General features: G+C 36.7%; 3 protein-coding genes across 4 annotated transcripts; 2 read left to right on the top strand and 1 right to left on the bottom strand.

Annotated features, from left to right (window-relative positions):
* The first annotated feature begins 434 nt into the window (after window positions 1-434).
* Window positions 435-3,615, top strand: LOC110903996 (metal transporter Nramp3). The gene is made up of 4 exons (XM_022149800.2): window positions 435-1,083; window positions 2,205-2,341; window positions 2,432-3,084; window positions 3,156-3,615. Exons 1-4 carry the CDS (start codon window positions 560-562, stop codon window positions 3,363-3,365), a joined length of 1,524 nt encoding a protein of 507 aa, XP_022005492.1. The 5' UTR covers window positions 435-559; the 3' UTR covers window positions 3,366-3,615.
* An 803-nt stretch (window positions 3,616-4,418) lies between these two features.
* LOC110903997 (protein ASPARTIC PROTEASE IN GUARD CELL 2) lies at window positions 4,419-8,762 on the top strand. Its single transcript, XM_022149801.2, has 12 exons — window positions 4,419-4,976; window positions 5,144-5,264; window positions 5,505-5,932; window positions 6,023-6,179; window positions 6,257-6,339; window positions 6,410-6,506; window positions 6,606-6,678; window positions 6,816-7,013; window positions 7,103-7,224; window positions 7,313-7,414; window positions 8,160-8,257; window positions 8,342-8,762. The coding sequence occupies exons 1-12, from the start codon at window positions 4,681-4,683 to the stop codon at window positions 8,532-8,534; spliced, it is 1,968 nt and encodes a 655-aa protein (XP_022005493.1). The 5' UTR covers window positions 4,419-4,680; the 3' UTR covers window positions 8,535-8,762.
* Window positions 8,763-11,016: 2,254 nt separating this feature from the next.
* LOC110903998 (DUF724 domain-containing protein 2) lies at window positions 11,017-13,972 on the bottom strand. Of its 2 annotated transcripts, XM_022149802.2 has the most exons (7): window positions 13,253-13,971; window positions 12,755-12,910; window positions 12,554-12,659; window positions 12,292-12,395; window positions 12,118-12,214; window positions 11,913-11,993; window positions 11,017-11,824 (listed from the first exon to the last, which is right to left on the bottom strand). In XM_022149802.2, exons 1-7 carry the CDS (start codon window positions 13,811-13,813, stop codon window positions 11,124-11,126), a joined length of 1,806 nt encoding a protein of 601 aa, XP_022005494.1. In that variant the 5' UTR covers window positions 13,814-13,971; the 3' UTR covers window positions 11,017-11,123. The 2 variants fall into 2 exon arrangements, with proteins under 2 accessions (XP_022005494.1, XP_022005496.1); XM_022149804.2 differs by lacking the exon at window positions 11,913-11,993 and having other exon boundaries at window positions 13,253-13,972.
* Between the last annotated feature and the right edge of the window lie 6,071 nt (window positions 13,973-20,043).

Genomic DNA, 20,043 nt, shown 5'->3' with positions numbered 1-20,043 from the left:
ATATATGTTTTTAATTAAATTAAGATGATAATAGAATCGACGTGAATACACTAACTAACTAAAACTATTTTTCTCCAAACAAGGATGATAATAACATCGATGTGAATACTCTAATACCACACGGTGTGAACCATGACATTCATGTTTGGGCTTGTGGTTTTTCACCGACGTGGAGGTGGTTTGTGGGTCCATGTGGCGTTTGCTGATTGGGGTGGCTTATAGCGATTGGACCCTAACGACACAATTTAAACGAAAAAAAGATTTTTCAATTAAAAAAATAATTTAAACCACCATGTTTCACGTCACTTTCTTCTACCCAACTCCATTTCATCCTTCATTTTTATAAAACCTTTCAACCTTTTTTTTATAATTTATGTAGTCTTTTTTATTTATTTAAATTATGTAATCTTTATTTTATTTTCCAAAGACGTGCCCACTTGTTAAAGCGATATATCGTCCTTACATTCATCGTTAAGCCTCCGTCAACACTCAATCAACCTTTACTAATAAATTATTATTCTTTATTCCACATTCTCTCCGATCAAATCAAGCAAGAAACATGTCTTCTGAGCAACCGCTACTCACTTCCATCGACACCGACACCGAAACCGCCTACGACCCAACAGAAAAAGTCAACGTCATCTTAACAGACGATGACCCAGCCAACTTCAACGAGTACGGAACCAATACGCCGCCGTTTTCATGGCGCAAACTGTGGCTCTTCACCGGACCCGGGTTCTTGATGAGCATAGCCTTCTTGGACCCGGGTAACTTGGAGGGTGATCTTCAGGCGGGTGCGATTGCAGGCTACTCATTGTTGTGGCTGCTGTTGTGGGCTACGGCTATCGGCTTGCTTGTTCAGCTGTTGTCGGCTCGGCTCGGCGTGGTGACAGGGAGGCATTTGGCTGAGCTGTGTAGGGAGGAGTATCCGAATTGGGCTGCCAAGTTGTTGTGGGTGATGACTGAGGTGGCTCTCATTGGGGCTGATATTCAAGAGGTTATTGGTAGTGCTATTGCTTTAAAGATTTTGACTCTTGGCTTTTTGCCCCTTTGGGCTGGTGTTATTATCACTGCCCTTGATTGGTAACATTTCTTTCTACACTCTGTTTTTTCAGTTTTTTTGTTAGTTACTTGATAATGAACCCTAAAATGTAAAAAATCCAAAGCTTTTTGTCATGGGTGATGGGTTTGGATTTTTTTTTTTTTTTTTTTTGAAGATTTGAAGTGGGGTTTGGGTGTTTCTCAAAATCTGGATATTTGATGGCTTTTTTTGGCAGTTTGGACAAAAAAAAAAAAAAAAAAAAAAAAAAAAAAAAAAAAAAATCTTAGCTTTTTAATGGGTTTGGATGAATTTTTTTTTTTTTCAAGATGTGAACTGGGGTTTGGGTGTTACCCAAAATTTGGATCTTTGATGGCTTTTTTGGCAGTTTGAAATATTTTTATCAGTTTCTCAAGATTTAGTAATTTAATTGAATATATGGTTGCTATAACTTGATTCATCTGATGGCTTTTTTTTTGGCAGTTTGTTGGATTTTTTCTGTTTGTCTCATGTGTGCTTGTAGGTTTGTGTTTGGAATAAATATTTTGTTTGTATTCACTCTTCTTCTTAACAAATTTGATTTCAAGTAGCATGTGAATTTCATTTTGAGCATCTTGGAATTGATATATCTATGATGTATGACCCTCTGAGACTCTGACTATCATAAATTGGGTTTTATCCATTTATTTATATTTAAAAAAAAGAAACTGAAAATTGGACCCCTTAACACAGCATTGAGTCATTTGATGTTTTTCTTAGGTTGTCACATTATGTCTGCCTGTTTTCTTTTATGCTTGTGATTTTCACCTCTTAACATTAATTTATACGTTTGAAATTGGACCCCTTGACACAGTATATTATAAATAAGCATATTTTGGTTAGGAACCAACCCGAACTAAGGATTGAAATAGGATTGTAACCCTGCCAAACCCGGTTTCAATGCGGTCAAACCGACCCTTTGACTTATGTTGACCAAACCAGAACCGCTTCCAACCGAACTGGTTTGTGCAAAAAAACATGTTTATGCAAAAAAAAAACCAGTTTATGCACCTCTAGTTCTTCGCCTAGCTGGTCAGGACCTCCTTAGAACAAAAGAGGCAAAATTTATTGCAATTTATTTCTTTAATTTTTTTACTTGTTTGTTTTGTTTCAATCTCCAATGCAGTTTCATCTTCTTATTTCTTGAAAACTACGGTGTGAGAAAGCTAGAAGCACTTTTCGCGGTTCTCATTGCAGTCATGGCAATCTCGTTCGCATGGATGTTTGGTGAAACTAAGCCCAATGCCAAGGAGCTTCTTGTTGGTAAAAAAAAAAAAAAAAAAAAACACAACTTTTTCAAAAGCTTAACTACTAATTTAAATGTCTAAAATAAATAACATTTTCTTTTGTTAGGTCTTGTTGTTCCAAAGCTCAGTTCAAAAACAATCCAACAAGCGGTGGGAGTTGTTGGTTGCATAATAATGCCACACAACGTGTTCTTACATTCTGCACTCGTCCAATCAAGAGAAATCGACCCGCGGAAAACAGGCCGGGTCCGAGAAGCTCTCAAGTACTACTCAATAGAATCGGCGATAGCACTGGCTATTTCGTTCATTATAAACCTCTTTGTAATGACGGTTTTCGCAAAAGCATTCTTTGGTACGGCAATAGCCGACACTATCGGCCTTGGGAACGCGGGTCAGTATCTTCAAGAGAAATTCGGTGGCGGGGTTGTACCAATTTTGTATATTTGGGCTGTCGGGTTGTTAGCAGCTGGGCAAAGTAGTACAATCACGGGTACATATGCGGGGCAGTTTATTATGGGCGGTTTTCTTGATTTGAGATTGAAGAAATGGTTGAGGGCTTTGATAACACGAAGTTGTGCTATAATTCCAACGTTGATAGTTGCGTTAATTTTCGATAGCTCCGAGGATACGTTGGATGCTTTGAATGAATGGCTAAACGTGCTTCAGTCTGTTCAGATCCCGTTTGCTCTTATACCGCTTCTGTGTTTGGTTGCGAAAGATGATCTTATGGGGGTATTCAAGATTGGCCCTGTTTTAAAGGTATGACATCTTTAAATTCAATCTTAAGCACGAAGATGGTCATATTGTCATGTGTTTGATCATGTTTGCAGACAATCTCATGGCTCGTGGCTGCACTAGTGATAGCGATAAACGGTTATTTGTTGCAACAGTTTTTGGCTGAAGAAGTAAGCGGGGTAGCCTTGACTTGTACTGTCGTAATTTTCACTGCTGCATATGTTGCATTCGTTGTATACCTTATCTGGCGAAGCATTACAGTTTCTACATTCGGTTTCTTGAAGCCAAGAAGCGAGGTATTATAGAGGTTTAAGCGAGGTAAACTTATTATATATAATTATATATGTTAACATAATTGTAACTTTAGCAAGAGAAACCTGTCAAAAATGACGATGCTATGTTGTAGCGATGACTTAGTAGATTGTTATTTTTCATGGCTGGTCTTGTATCGCGTGTTACTCGATTTTAAATAATGTGTATGACAGCTTAACGTCAATGTTGTAACTGATAATTCTGTATCATTGTCAAAATATATGCTTCAGCAACTTTTTTTTATCTGTTTTGAACAACATTTGATTGTTGTTGGTTGTTAAGACAACAATCGTTTTTGATGATGGTACAATCATGTAGGTTAATTACCTGTGTGGATGATGTAATTATTTAAATTAGTTTACAATATATATACTCTATATACTAAAAAACTACTGCCTGTCCCATTTTCATTTGATATTAAAACTGTTAAATAACTAATACACATTATGTACCAATGGAGTGGTGGTCATATTTAAATAATTTGAGAGAGGGAGATCTTGGGTTCAAGTCCTAAAGACGACGGAGATTAAAGAAATTAGTTGTTAAAAAAAACTAATATAGATTATGTAGATTTTATCAAAGTAAAGATGTGTATTACACACGATAGCTTAACGGCAAAATGTTTTAGCCTCTATAAGTCAAACGAAAGAAAAACATATATTTGAAAAACATATTTGTAAGATTGGTAATTCATCAAAAACAACTTATCTAAAACCGGAGATGGTGGGCTTTGGCTACCCAGAGTTGTCTGTGAATGCGGGCGTATCGGATCTTTTTTGCCACTAGATTACCCGCCAGGCTTTTATTCGTTGGCTGTTAAAAAAATACATAAGTTATCTATACCATTCTCCTTTCTCAAAACGTCTATTAGCATATGTGAGTTTAGGTAAAATATAATATTATATAAATATTATATAAATTAAACCAGGTAAATATACTGTATAAATTCACAAAGTATATGTTATGAAATTGCCCAATGAAATCATAAATAGCTTTTTTTCTTTAAAATAATCCATAAAAATATAGTGAGACCTTTACGTCAAGAATAAAAAAAATGAAGTCATGAGGCGAGTAGCAGCAGAAAATAAGGCTTTGTTTTGCCTCTTTACCTTCCAGATCCGGTGATCAACGTCATCTCACCTGATTATTATTCAAACCAGAACGAAAACAACCTCTTCTACCGCAAAAAAAACCGTCACTCACCGTCGCCAATAATTTAATCACAACACAAAAATTTACAATTTTTTTATAAAACACTTCACAATCGTAAGGTCAAATTCCTTTTATCATCCTCAATCATCAACCATTATGTCACAATTCACCACATCATCACCGTCACCCACTACCGGTAGCCTGATGTTATCAATTTTTATGCTGTTCAGTAATCTGTTATTTGTTTATGCGATCGTCGATGATCCAACGGCTGTTATTCTTCTTCCTCCACATGCCGGTAGCAATCGCCACACAATGTTTCTACCTCTTTTTCATTCAAACCCTAACTCTACTCGTGTCTCGTACGGAAAATCTCGTCGTCACCTCCAGAAATTGGATACTCATCGATCTAACGCGCGGATGGCTCTGCATGATGATCTTCTATCCAACGGGTATTGTTTGTTTCACGATAATATTATTAATATCAGAATATGTGTAGTTTTGTTATGTTTGTATGTATTTTTTTTTTTGTTTAATTGGGGAAAGTAGTGATTGTTGAGTAGAATAATTGAATTGACTGTTATGAAGAGTTTTGATTGAATTGGATGATGAATGTTAGGTATTACACGACGAGGCTGTGGATCGGATCCCCGCCGCATAAGTTTGCTCTTATAGTTGACACGGGGAGTACGGTTACGTATGTTCCGTGCTCTACTTGTGAACAATGTGGCAAGCATCAGGTACTTTTAGCTTCGTGGTGAAGTAAATTAAGTTGGTAAGAGGTGAAATGTGTTCGGTCATTATTCGTTAAAGCTTGAAATGTTCGTAGTCGGTGAAACATGTAGCACTGAACACTTGCTGTTAATTATCTGCAGTCATGATCAGATATTGGATCTTACTAGTATTAGAAGTTGTATCATGGACTTTAGACATTTCTTCTATATCTTTTTCTTATGGTTCTGAATGTAAATTGTGACCAGGACCCAAGGTTTGATCCAGATTCATCCAGCACGTATGAGCCTATGAAATGCAATAATGAATGCACATGTGACAATGCCAAGAAGCAATGCATTTACGAAAGGCAATATGCTGAAATGAGTTCCAGCAGTGGTGTCCTTGGTAAAGATATTATATCATTTGGCAACCAAAGTGAACTTTCACCTCAACGGGCCACTTTTGGCTGTGAAAAGTTGGAAACTGGTGATCTGTACACTCAACGTGCTGATGGAATAATGGGTTTGGGCCGTGGTGATTTAAGTCTAGTTGACCAACTTGTTGACCAAGGTGTAATAAGTGATTCGTTTTCTTTATGTTATGGTGGAATGGATACCGGTGGTGGTGCCATGATTCTTGGTGGTATTTCTCCCCCCTCCGGGACCGTGTTTGCCTACTCAGACCCTGTACGCAGGTATGTTTTGTATCTATCTTTCATATAGATACAAAACTTAATACATTTAATGCATCTCACACATTTACTCTAGTCTCGGGCTGGCAACAGCCCATATTACAATATTGAGCTGAAGGAGTTACATGTTGCTGGGAAGCGGTTGCCTTTAAGTCCTAGCGTATTTGACGGAAAGCATGGAACGGTGCTCGACAGTGGAACAACATATGCATACCTACCAGAAGCTGCTTTTCTTGCTTTTAAGGATGCTGTACGATCTCATTCTCTTTAGTTCATCTTCTTGACACTTGATTTCACTCTTATTTGTTTTTTTAATCTTGAATGCAGATCATTAAAGAACTACATTCTTTCAAAAAGATCAGAGGTCCTGATCCAAGTTATAACGACATTTGCTTCTCTGGTGTTGGAAGGTATTGTTTTTGAACTATCGATAGTTATTGTGGTCAAATAGGAACTAATATTATGTATTTGTTACATCAGTGATGTCTCAAAACTCTCGGAAACATTTCCGTCAGTTGAAATGGTTTTCGGGAAAGGACATAAGCTGTCACTATCCCCTGAGAACTACTTGTTTAGGGTAAGCATTTGTATCATTTTTTAAAATTTCTTTTCAAGTCACCATATAATATAATAATAATATCTCAAAAGTTTGCTGTTTGTATGCTCATATTAAAAGCACTCAAAGGTGCGTGGTGCTTATTGCCTGGGGATTTTTCAGAATGGAAAGGATCCGACAACTCTTTTAGGAGGTAATTATCTTCGCCAACAGCTCTTGAGGAGTTTTAATCCCTTTTTCTTTTTCTTTTTTTTTTATTTTACTGTGCAAATTCTTTACCTTTTTTCTTATCAACAATATCGACGGAGTGCAATTTTATGCGTGTTACAGCCATTATCGTCCGCAATACTTTTGTTACATATGACCGTGAACATGCCAAGATTGGGTTTTGGAAAACCAATTGTTCTGATCTTTGGGCAAGACTTCATGATTCTGATGTGTCCCCTTCCGCACCAGATAACTCACATTTAAGTCCAGATGTGTCTCCGTCTTCAGCTCCAACAGTGAGCCCGTATCATATTTCTCCAGGTACCGTAAGCTTCTAACTTTAATGATTCGGTTTAATTGTTTAGTATAGCATAATATGCATTTAATATCATCTGCACAACATGATGCAGGGTCTAAAGTTGGAAGCATAATATTTTACATGTCGTTGAATGTTAAATACTATAAGTTGGAACCCCACATCGTAGAACTTACTCATTTAATTGCGATGGAGTTAAATGTTGACAGTTCACAGGTAAATATTTACAGGTTACGTCTTTTGCTTTCTCTTTAATTTTCTGGCAATTGGTTCACATATGAACTCATAATCGTTAATGTTTCAGGTTAACTTATTGGATTTTACAGCCGAGGCAAATGGTTCTCTTACAATATGGTCCATCACCCCGCCGAAACCTGCTGAATATATGTCCAAAGCAGCCGCATCTGTGAGTTCTTACTTATTTATAGAACTAGTAAATTTTGCCGCGTGTTGCTGCAGCATCGAAACGTAAAGTAACTCGAATTTATACCGTCTAATGAAAACGTATTCTATTTGACCCGACTCTTTTCCGCACAAAATTTACGTCAAAACGTAGACCAACTGAAAACGTACATAAAATAAGCACGAAAAGTATTATATTTGACTCAACGTATTTGCGAAAGAAATTTACGTCGAAACGTTTACCAACTTGAATTTATACCGACACGTACATAAAAATAAGCACGTAAGAAAATCACTTTTTAAGTTAAAGGATGGTACGACGCGTTGCGGCGGCGTCGAAGCATAAAGTAACTCGACTTTTTACCATCTAAGGAAAACGTATTATATTTGACCCGACTCTTTTCTGAACAAAATTTTCCTCACAACGTAGACCAACTGAAAACATACATAAAAATAAGCATACAAACGTATTATATCTAACTCTACTCATTTCCAAAAAAAAAATACGTCAAAACGTAAATCAACTTGAATTTATGCGTACACGTACATAAAAATAAGCACGTAAAACTCGATTATAAAGTTGACGGGGTGTAAGTGCCAATGCTTAAAGACAAAAAAAAAGAACAAAAAGACATCAAAAGAAAAGAAAAAAGGGCCAATAAGAAGGTGCCGTAGACGAAACTTTTGATTGTAGTTATGTATAGTACTTCCAATACTATTTATTTTATGCTTGTTATCTTTGGTGGCAGAATATTATTGCTCGAATAGCTGAAGATGAGATACACCTTCCTAAAATCTTTGGAAAACATCGTATATCCAATTGGTATATTGTATCCGATCCAAATAGGTATATACTGATTGTGCTCTTGTCTAGTTTCTGTTTTCTGTTGCATGTTATTTATATTTTTATATCTTTGAAAATGATATGTAGACCATGGTGGCAAAATCACAAGGTTATGGTCGTAATATTCGTTCTGCTTTTAGTTTTTGGATTTTCGGGTTTTGTGGTATGGTGGCTACAGAGATACAAACGCCAAGTTAGCATTCCTTACAAGCCTGTAGATTCAGCTGTGCCTGAACAAGAACTTCAACCTTTCGGATTTCAAACAAATTACACGGCGTGAAATCTTGACATGTGGCCTTGGATGGATGGATGGATTAACAGGATCATTGCCAACAAGGTGGTGATTAAAGTTTCGCTTATTGATACTGATTACATATACCAAAACTCAATCATGTCTTGTTATAAATTTCTTATAATTAGTGTATAAGTACATGCTTGAATTATTAATATGTGGATAGCTTCATAGTTTAAAAGATGAAGTAAAATAATTCACAGGCTTTTCTTTCTTGTTCCAACTGTTTTTATACATATATATTTTATTAGTTTTTAAATAGTTTTTTAAGTTGTTGGCTCTTCGTTAATGTCACGATGCTGCAACTACTTTGCCAATCATTGTAATCAAATTTAACACAATGTGTCTGTAGAAATAAAATAATTTGGAAAAAGTGTTTCGGGTCAATCTAGTCCTGCTCGGCCTATTTTAACCTGTACCAAAAAGTTACTCTTTTGACTCCATCCATTTTGACATGTTAGCCAAACAAAATGCGATTAATGTTGCTCTTTGTAAAATTAAGCACGAGTGTACGTTTTCATGCCAAACTTGAACCACTACAGTCTCCAGGTGGATGTATGGTTAGTTATTAACATGCCATCAGAGTTGAATTTAAAATGGTGTAATATTTATAGTTTTTACAGATGACAGCTAGAAAGTTACATGATTTGGCTCATGCTTTTTGGCATAGGAGCCAAACATACAGCCAGTCGCGAATGATATCACACTATTAAGCTTGCTAACTGGAAATTGTAAGTGTAGGCGTTTCTGTTGGTTGTGACTAGGCCCGTAAACTGGGTCATAATGTATTGGGTCAAAACGGTCTTGTTACAAAGGGATCACTTTGTAACTAGGGCTGTAAACGAACCGAATGTTCAGCGAACAGTTCGTAAACCGTTCGGCGGGAAGTTCGTTTATGTTCGTCCGTTTAATAAACGAACGAACATGAACAAGAAATTCCGTTCGATTAGTTAAATGAACGAACATGACCAAAGGTCTCGTTTGTTCAATTGTGTTCGTGAACGTTCGGTAAGGTGTTCATGAACATTCGTTCATTTGCGTTCGTTTATGTTCGTGTTTTAATTAAAGATTTTTATACTTTCATATATTTTATCTATACTTTTTATACTATTAAACTTTTATTTATATCATTACCCTAACAATTAAACCAGGAAACCCTCGTTCACCTTGTTTATGCACCATTTCCCTTTCTTTTCTCATTATTTACATCGACGAATATGATCTACCTCCGTTCCACGATAAGGGATTCAAATTCTAGTGCTACTCTCTAGGTCATCCACATTTATCCTTCATCGCGTTCGTCAAATTTATTTGTGTTCGCTTGTGTTCGTGAACCGTTCGTGAACACGCTCATTTCCTTAATGAACGAACATGAACATAAAATCTCGTTCGGTAAGTGTTCATGAACAGTTCGTGAACACATTTATTTCCTTAACGAACGAACACGAACAATGCCTCGTTCGTGTTCGTTCGGTTCGTTTACAGCCCTATTTGTAACAAATGGGTTATTGGATTTTATCACCCCTAACTATTGGCTATTGGCCGCTGCCACTCCCTACTATCACTTTGACGCCCGCCACCCCAAACTTAGTGTATTCTGTCACCATGTCGTTAACTGATCACTAACTTTTGATCATGTTACCATACATTTGGGGTGTCCTAAGATCCCTATGACACCCTCAAAAGTATAGTAACAGGATCAAAAGTTAGTGACCAGTTAACGATCCAATGACAAAACACACTAAGTGTTAAGTTGGGTGACGGACGTCAAAGTGATAGTTGGGGGTGGCAGCAGCCAATAGCCATCAATATCGGGTCATAATGCATCGGGTACTGGGTCATAATGTATCGGGTAAAAACGGTCTTGTTACAAAGGGATCAATTCAACATGGTATCCCATTATCAGATTTTAACAGAACCACAATTCAACATGATTATTTCATTGAACACTACACATCAGTATTCTGATTCTTTTGGAATTATTTTGGTTTTCAGTATTAGATGACATGGGATTACATTGTATAATTTACTCTGGTGCGTGTTTGGACAAAACAAAAATGTCACTGTTGCTGTTTGGACATGCATGGGTATGTTTTTTGAGGCTTCACATATTTTATTAACTATAACACCCAAATAATTCCAAAAGAATTAGAATATTGAAGTGTAATGTTCAATGAAGTAATCATGTAGAATTGTGGTTCTGTTAGAAAGTTTAAAATGTTGTAATGGATACCATGTGATAAGCCTAAGTTTAGGAGTTATGTCATGAAATGACTCAAGAGATATGACACTGATTTTGCAAGACATGGAAGAACAAACACATGACATCATCAGAACAAATATATCGTGTATTTCATGCGTTTGTGTGATGTGCGTTGGCATATCGTATCAAGTGATAACTGAAAAAAAAGCTATCATGTGTGCATATGTAAGGGACTCATGGTTTGTCTCCACACACCAGACGTTCACGTAACAAAATAAACCAAGTTATTTTTTCACATTAACATAGAAACAGTAGGCTTAATTTATACAGCTAACAAAAACCATAGCAAAGATGAAGCGTTTTGCCACGTCAGCTTAATCCAAACTAAGACCTTTCTTACAGAGTTTTCCAAAAGCAACTTCCCAATCGTTAATTTCTTTCGAAACAAGATCCAAGTTTGTTTGCAACTTCACAATTTCTTCCTCCTTTGTTTTCTTCATAGCAGCCGTCTGCGCCGTCTTTTCTTTCAACTCCTGCATCTTCGCCTTTAATCGATCCATTTCTTTCTCCGCTTCAGACTTTTCATGATTGCACTTTTCAAGCTCGTTTTCAACTTCTTTACGCTTATCCTTATGTGGGCCCACTTTGGATATCAATGAAAGTAGTTCGTTTAAACGACCCCGAATTGCGCCCACATCAAACCCATGAGTCTCTAACTCACATAAAGTTTCCAAATTGGCTTTGATTATGTCAACAGAATCATTCAGTTGCAAGTCTTCAAGGCTCTGAACAAGATTCCCATATGTCACCATGAAAGCAATGGCTAAACCCTCACGATAATCCATTTTTGTCTTCTTCAATGGCGAAAAGTGTGGCTTTTGAGGTGGTTTTTTGTACAACTCAAGAGATTCAATGGCGACCCAGATTGGAGCCCGCTTGATAAATGGCCAATTTTGTTGGTAGTCGGCGGTGGTGGTGGTGGTGGTGGTTCCAGCACCAGCACCAACACCACTAGCACCACTAGCGACAATGGCTTGATTCGGTGAGTTGTCAGGAGGACTAATACAGGAACTTCCTATAAATAAGAACCGATATCAAATTATTATTTTAGTGAAGAAACAATACGAAATCTGAATGCAAGTTATGTTGGTGAAAATATTTACGCTTTAAAAGTGAGAGCGCACGCATGCCTTTAAACCAGACTGACAGAGGTGCCTCATCAACATCACTGAATTCATGCTCATCTAGAAAAACATCACCACATAATTAAGTATTTTAAACATGTAATTTAATAAAAAATGACAAACTCAACTTTTTTTAAGCGTAAACCGATCACTTTGGGTTTTATTGTAGAAATTGAAGTAGTACCTTGTAGTAAATCAATCGGTTTATTAACCGCTAACTTTGCTTTTGTTCCTCTCTTTCTTTTCTGATGGCTCTTGCCATCCTCTGCCTCGCGAGTTTGCTGTAAACAACAATGACAAATCAAAGTTTTTGTGAATTAGCTATGTCACGATTTAGAGCGCTGAAACAACTGCTTACTGTTATGTTTATCACGTCCTCGACAAGAGGTGAATCTTGATTAATATCATCACATCCGCCTGTTTCCGAAACAGGCACAATAGCTTTTGTGTTTCCCTTGCTACCTATACCATAAATAATCCACAAAATATTAGATTATGTTCAACTGAATTGAACCGAACCCAACCCAACCCAACCAACCAACACAAGCTCGTTTGGATCAATGACCCGACTGGGCTGACCCGACAATGTGACATCTCTAGTGATCTTAAGTTTCCCACACCTGTTGAAGATTTGGACCTTTTCCCTCGTGAACCATCATCGACTAAATTCGCATTTCTCTTATTTCTGCTATAAGTAACTGAAATATCCACAACAGAACTAGTTTCCTGTGAAGTTTGAAAATAAAAATTGGTAAACCGCTAAAAAGAAGCAGTTGGTCGGAACTGAAGAGGCGTAAATTGCTAACAGACTAACAACTCACAGATCGTGTTCTTGGGCGACTGTTCTTCTTGGTCAAAAGTGAAGAGCCAACAGCTACATTGTCCACATGAGTTATCGCAGTACCACTAGATGGCGTAGTGAAGCCTGATTGAGCATCATCTGATGCATTTCTATCGCCTAGTTCCTCATCTGGTGTCTACAGCAACATCAATTAACAAATAGTACCCATTCAAATGTAACATATAGAACCACATCAGCATTTGACTTTTATAGTCAAACAACCCATCACAATCTTTGAAGCATATATACACCCCAATATTTTTCTCACAAAAAATCAATGTTTGACTTTTACAGTCAAACAGCAACTGACAATTTGGAAGCATATATAAACCCTAATAAAAAAAATTAAAGTTTGACTTTCATAGTCAAACAACCCATCACAATCTTGAAACCATATATAAACCCTAAACCCTAATATTTTCCTTACAAAAAAATACCTACAATCATATTAACATCTACAATAAAAACCCAAATATACCTTCTTTGGTGGGATCAACCAACGTGAGTCAACCCAGTCAACATGAAGCCTCAATTTTGACTTTTCAAACTCATATTCCTCATAAGGGTTTTCAAACGAAACAACATACTTCCTCATTTCACCCTCAAGAATCACCGTTTTCACCACACCCTGCCACCACCCATCTCTATGGTACGCATCGACGACGTCGTACAGCTCAAAATCACCGTCACCGTCACTGTTACTGTTACTGTTACTGTTACCGTTACCCTCCACCACCACCACCTCAGCCTCCTTAACAATACCGTCATTGTTACGGCGAATGTTACTCGGAGGCAAAGGTCTAACAAAGGAAAGGTCAACAGTCTCGATCAACGGGTCATCACTATCTTCTTCGAGCAATGTGGCGTATTTTACTAAGTAACGGGGTTTGTTGAGCTTTTTGGATGATTTTTTCTTGGTTGAAGAAGAAGGTTGGACTTTGTCTTCTAGGACTTGGGCGACGTACCAGGCGCCGTGGAAGCCTGGTTCGTCGCTGCTTACTTCTACGGTGGAGCCTTTGGTAATATCGGCATTCGCCATTGTTGTTGAGAAGGAAATGGGGGTTTTTGGGGATTAGTGTAGTGAAGGATTGGAGAGAAATGGGATGATATTATTATGGTTTTATAAAGGGTGTTTTTATGGCAATGCAGAGAGTGTAGCCCGTCCGTGATACGCGGAATCTTCAATTTGTAAATGATTCATACCTATGAGGAGTATACTAGTATAGTCTTTGTATATAGCGGAATCTTTTTATTTTTTATTATTTTTTTAAAGGGAAGGATATTCATTAAATGTGCAAAAGATAAGAACATGTGTAGTGGTAGCAATTTATAATGCTTTCACCATAGGGCATTATATGACTTGTGGCATCCTAGTCACACTTGGGCATTATAACAAAAGTGGTGTAGTGGGCATAATGCCTATAATGCCCTACCAATCATTAAACAAAAAAAAAAAACTATTTTCTCATTGGCTAGTCAAACCCATTCAAACCTTCCACAATTCATTTAGGCGTTTTCATTAAAACGCCAAACCCATTTTTTTTTGCCCTATAATGCCCTATGTAATGGAGAAGGGGGCGTTTTTTTTGCCCTATAATGCCCCATAATGCCCCACTACACATGGTCTAAGGGCAGGAGCAAGAGGCTGTCACCAGAAGTGTTCAGAATGACACTTAAATTAAGATTATAGGGTTCAGTGTCGACATTAAGATTATGACATGAGTTAAGTAAGCTTTGGGGGTTCAGTTTGACGCCAACGGGTTTGGTCAGGCTGTAATGACATCGATACCGACACTGATACTGACTACTTAGAAGATTAACTTGGACCATTATGACACCCTAGGCAAATCCTACGTCGGTTTGTGACTAGGAAAGATTCTTGGTTCATAAGACATGTCCCGCATCTTAAATCACCAATGCGTTTTGGGCTTTGTTGGATGTGTAGCACATGAAAATTGCACGGTTAAACATGCTCAAGTAGAGATTTTATCAAACACTTGGTGGACATTATTTACAAGGTTATCACGATTGCTTGATTTACCCGTTAATTATCATGTCATTATCAATCAACAAAGTTCATACATTCATTTGCATCAGGTAACACAAAATTTCCAGCTATCAAGGCTAATATATTAAAAGAGTGAATTTCAAGGATTGTCCTTTATCTTTATACTCATTTTCAGGCGCTGTCCTTTATGTTCAAAATTGACGAGTTTTGTCCTTTATGTTTTCATATCATACATGTTTTGTCCTTCAGCCCTAACCCAGTTAGTTTTTTCAGTTAAATTTGGTCATATGCAAACACATGAGGGCATTTTTGTCAATTCAAAGGTTGCAGAAGCTTTGAGCTGTAAATCTGTCGTTGAACTTACCTTTGAATTGACATAAATGCCCTCATGTGCAAAGCATATGACCAAATTTAACTGAAAAAACTAATTGGGTTGGGCCTAAAGGACAAAACGTGTATAATATGAAAACATAAAGGACAAAACTCGTCAATTTTAAACATAAAGAACAACGCCTGAAAATGAGTATAAAGATAAAGGACAATCCTTGAAATTCACTCTATATCAAAATCATCATACAAGAATTTGAGGTTTATTTTCTATGTCAAAACCCACTTCATGGCAAATATGAACATTTACCGAAATCTTCTAATTTACTCAAATACACCTCATATACTAGTTAGTATGATGATTCTACTACTTCAATTTACATTCATAATCCAAAATTTTATTATAGGCTTTCATCATTCAAGATCTTCTATATCATAGAAAACCCATCAAATGGGATTCTACCCCACGCACACATATAGCCTGGGGTTTTTTGTTTTTTTTTTTCTTTTCCTTTCATTTTTACTCAATAACATAACTTTCTCACTTGTCCAACTTCAACCCATTGGGTTTAGTTAGTCACTTATTTGGTCATGACCCGCTTACTTCCACTGATAGATAAATAATGTTAACTATATTAAATATTTCTAGTTGCATATTTCATGTTAAATATCATAATAATTAAGAAAATCGAAATTTAGTATTGTGGGGGTGTTACATTAACCTTAGTCCAGTGTATAAATAAAGTTCTCTCAAAGGTTCTTGTTAATCGACAGAAGGTAGTGATCCACCACCTCCAACTCTCTGTTCGATTTTTCAGATCTAACATGTTCGAGTTTCAAGACGTGGCTAAAAAAATGATGGTTTGGTGGTATAAAACGAGCAGATTGACAGCTTGGGATCTGGCAGATCGATGGTGAGAGGGTTTTGTTTCAGCAGCAGGTAGAGAGGCGGCGGGTGACGTCTAGGTAGCGCGTGACCAGATCTGTTAATGCTCTGTTTCTTTTTTTTTTTGGTCAAATCGTGGTGGTTTAGTGGTTGCAAGAATGGACAGGAGGAGTTTGAGAATTTTGTTGCTTTTGTATAATTTTGACAATTTCTATTATACTGTGATGATTTGCTTGTTTAGACTGTGGGCATATTATAGATATGGAATTAAATACATTTGAACTGATTGTGTATCTTAGAATTAGTTTGGTGGATTCTGTAAATAGTGATAATGGAGATTTGTAGATACAAAATTAAATACATTTGGGATAAGGTAGAAGGAGTTGGGCGGTGGTGCTTCATCGGAGGAGTTGGGCAGATATGAGCAGATTGTGGCGGCCGTGTTGCTGGAGAAAGAAGCGGTGTTTGTTAGGGAGGAGGAGATACCAGAGTTGGGCGGTGGTGCTTCACCAGAGAAGAAGACCAAATGGTGGAGGTGGCTGGTGAGTGGTAGGTGGGTGGTGGTGGTAGGGTAGTTAGAGAGAGATGAGGTGTATACATGTGTGTTGTTTGTGTATATATTTATAAATGCATATATATAACTTTTTAAAACATAATTATTTTATTTAGGATAAAAAGTCCAAAATACCTTCTTGTGGGGTCCATTTACTCATATTTAACTATGAAACTAACTGAGTTAGGGCTAAAGGACATAACGTGCAAAGATTTGCAAACATCGAGTACGTTTTTTATACTTTTTGAAGACAAATGACACACTTTGCAATCTAGTGTCAACATAAAGGACGATTTTTGTAATTTACTCTATTATTTAGCGCGCAACGTGTCGCCCCATGATCCGTTCTCACCATTTTCACACTTTCAATCTTTTCACCTAATCAAACGTATACGAGTGTGCTTTGTACCAACAAAAAATCAAACGTATATGAGTGTGCTTTGTTTCATTTGTATGTTTAATTTTAACCTAGAAAGTAAAAGGAAATAAGAGTTAAACGAGAAATTTTTTGTTTGTGTTTATTCATTAAAATTTAATGTCTTTGAGTTCAGTTTTATTTGTTAATATCATTGAACACGGATGAACGTTTGTGGACATCTAACTAAAAGTAAATGAGAACACATTATTCAAAAATATTCAATATTTTAAAAGTGAATAACAATATCAAAATAATTTTGAATGAATATTTAAACGAACATAAACAAAGAACATTATAGAAACAAACTAAACAGACATAAATGAATGTAAATGAATAAACACAATTTGTGTTCATGTCGTTCATTCAGTAAATAATTGAACATAATTGAACTTTTCGTCGAAGATTCATGAATGATTCTATAAACGTTCAATCAGTTTACAAATCTATCTCTAAGCCTAGAAGAACCATAATAATCATGAAGTGGGTCGAGTCTTTTAACAAATTTTCATTTATGTATGTTGTGTTTGATGTTAAAACCAAATTTGATATTGTTATTTTAGTTTGCATTTAAACTTAAGACCGATGAAAAGTTTTAGTAAATGTCTCTTGCTTTATTTTTTTTTAGGTTTGTTTAATGTGATTCTTTTTGTTTGTATTATTATAAAGTGCATATTTAATAGAAGTACAGTGTTGATTAGAAAATATAAAGAAAGAAGTACAATGTTGATTAGAAAATATAAAGGAACTTATAAAAGAAGTGTAATGAGCTGGTTAACCATATAAATAAAACAAAGAAATATAATAAGCTGATTGAATAAAAAAATTAAAAAGAAGTATAATGTGTTGGTTAAAAATTAAAACAACACACATTTAGTACATATTTTAAAAATATGCACCTATTTAGTTAAATAAGTTTCCATAAACTCTCATTTTTTAAAAAAGTAAAAAGTAAATACATGGTTCATGTGATTTATTAAAATTTTGGATTTCATAGATGGTTCATATAGTTTACACTTTGTAACACATTCATTCCCCAACTTTGCCAAAAGTCCATATGGTTTGCACTTAGTTATCGTCATGTTCCGTGTCACATGGAAGATTCGTGATTATTATCTTGCCTCATGAGACGGGGGAGAGTGTGCATATATAAAGAATACAAAAATGAATAAAGCAACGATGGTATGATTACAACACTAACTTTATATTTATTAAAACAGAGACGATCACAGACTAATGGCAGGTAGACGGGCAACAAGCTGCGCCACTACCCCCTTCTGAATAGCAAACCCTACCCTGCTAAACACAAAATTATGCCCCTTAACATGCGCGGTGTTATTGCTTACCATCCGCTGAACCCGCTTGAGGAACCGCAAAACGTGTCTTCCCCCATTGGCAGTGGCACTATCAGAGTATCAGTATCAACCAAAGAACATGAAAATTTTCTTCGGTTCAATGATGAGGGACTAGTAGAGTTTCATTCAAATTAGCCAGTCAGATTTCTTTAATGCATAAGGTTTTATTTAACTACACAAATAAATATGCATGTAGTCATATTCCACTTAATCGTCTTTACAAGTTAATTTATAAGGCAATAATTATATATGTCAATCAAATACAACTACCAAGCTTTGAATGAGTCATTACACACACTTGTATGAGACCAAATTGCTTTATTAAAAACCATTGTTTAAACATCACAAAGAGTGTTTTTGATTATTACCATTTCATGACTATAACGGTTTAATAAATAAATTTTGCCTATAAGTTTTGTCTTTATCTATAACTTATCAAGTAATTAAGAGGCTGTTTGGTAACTTCTGAATGGGTAAGTCCTAAACAAGTAAGAGGTATGAACCATTAAGAACCTGTATAATGCTTAATCATTCAGAGATAAATGTCTGACCAATTCAGAAACCATTAAGTGCAAAATCAGTAATAGGTCCAAACCATTAAAAGTCCATTAAAAGCTGAAACAAATAGCCCCTAAAACTCATTTAACATGTCAAGAGTATTGGACTGCATTCTTAGACTAGGTTTTATTAGTGTAAGCCTACAGACTCGATTAGGTTTCTAGGGTTCCTTGTGATCTTTATATATCGTAATCAAACATATCAATAATATCAATCAAGTCTTTCATATTCTTACATGGTATCAGAGCCCGTGCTCTATACCGTTTCCGCCGCGCCACACAAAAATATTAAAACCCTAGCCGTCACCACTTGAGAAAAACCCTAGACAGGGTGGCGTGCCGCCACTGCCGCCGCCCTGTCCGGCCCCCGTTCGTTTCCTATCATTCTTTTTTTTTTCTTATTTCACGTTCTAAATCACCGTGGCCATCAATCTTAGACCACGGTTTGATCACTTAGATCTACGGATCTATATTCTCTCTCTTGTTGCCTCTTGACCATGATCACCGCCCTTCGCTCTCTATCTTTCTTGGGTCTACGGATCTCACTTCTTTTTTAAGTCCTCGCCTGACTACGGTCATCCGTGTTCGGTTCGACACACAGTTGCACGACCACGGTCACCAGATGTCTATTTGTTTCTTTTCTTTCTTTCGTTCACCGGTCCACGGTCCGCCGCCACCGATCTCAGCCTATCAAACCACGGTTTGACCATATCTCTTTCTTTGATCTATGAATCTCACTTCTTTTTGAAGCCGCGCCTGACCACGGTCACCGGCCTTCACCATCTCTCTTAGACACACCGCGCTCGACCATGGTCGCCGGTTGTCTTCTACAGTCTTTCTTCCTTGTTCGTCTTGTCATGGCCGACTGAGATCTTGCTTGTCTTGTGTTATTATTCCGGGAACTAAGAAACTAAAGCAGTGGAAGCCGTACACCGATTTAATGTGAAGTAGAATACGGATTGTTATTTCTTTTGGCAAAACCAGGTTTTTTGGCAGAAATTTGGACCTACGAGTCAAGAACCGAGATTAAGACTAGTTTATTTTTATTGTTTTGTTTGTTTTTTTTTTTCTAGTCTAAGCGTTCGATTTTCTACCGCTCAGACTGCGGGGGAGTATTGGACTGCATTCTTAGACTAGGGTTTATTAGTGTAAGCCCACAGGCTCGATT

Source organism: Helianthus annuus, chromosome 14 (genome assembly GCF_002127325.2).
Source record: "Helianthus annuus cultivar XRQ/B chromosome 14, HanXRQr2.0-SUNRISE, whole genome shotgun sequence".
Taxonomy (NCBI): Eukaryota; Viridiplantae; Streptophyta; class Magnoliopsida; order Asterales; family Asteraceae; genus Helianthus; species Helianthus annuus.
Note: the sequence above shows the minus strand (reverse complement) of the source record. Positions and strands in the feature narration are given on the sequence as shown.

Bases quoted from the DNA above. Each gene is read 5' to 3' on its own strand.
- LOC110903998 (XM_022149802.2), bottom strand. From the start codon at position 13,813: ATGGCGAATGCCGATATTACCAAAGGCTCCACCGTAGAAGTAAGCAGC. The intron at 12,911-13,252 runs GTATATTTGGGT...ATGTTGCTGTAG, and splicing joins GGTTGATCCCACCAAAGAAG to ACACCAGATGAGGAACTAGG. The intron at 12,215-12,291 runs GTAAGCAGTTGT...TGTTGTTTACAG, and splicing joins AGGACGTGATAAACATAACA to CAAACTCGCGAGGCAGAGGA.
- LOC110903997 (XM_022149801.2), top strand. From the start codon at position 4,681: ATGTCACAATTCACCACATCATCACCGTCACCCACTACCGGTAGCCTG. The intron at 4,977-5,143 runs GTATTGTTTGTT...GATGAATGTTAG, and splicing joins GATGATCTTCTATCCAACGG to GTATTACACGACGAGGCTGT. The intron at 8,258-8,341 runs GTATATACTGAT...AATGATATGTAG, and splicing joins ATTGTATCCGATCCAAATAG to ACCATGGTGGCAAAATCACA.
- LOC110903996 (XM_022149800.2), top strand. From the start codon at position 560: ATGTCTTCTGAGCAACCGCTACTCACTTCCATCGACACCGACACCGAA. The intron at 2,342-2,431 runs GTAAAAAAAAAA...TTCTTTTGTTAG, and splicing joins TGCCAAGGAGCTTCTTGTTG to GTCTTGTTGTTCCAAAGCTC. The intron at 3,085-3,155 runs GTATGACATCTT...TCATGTTTGCAG, and splicing joins AGATTGGCCCTGTTTTAAAG to ACAATCTCATGGCTCGTGGC.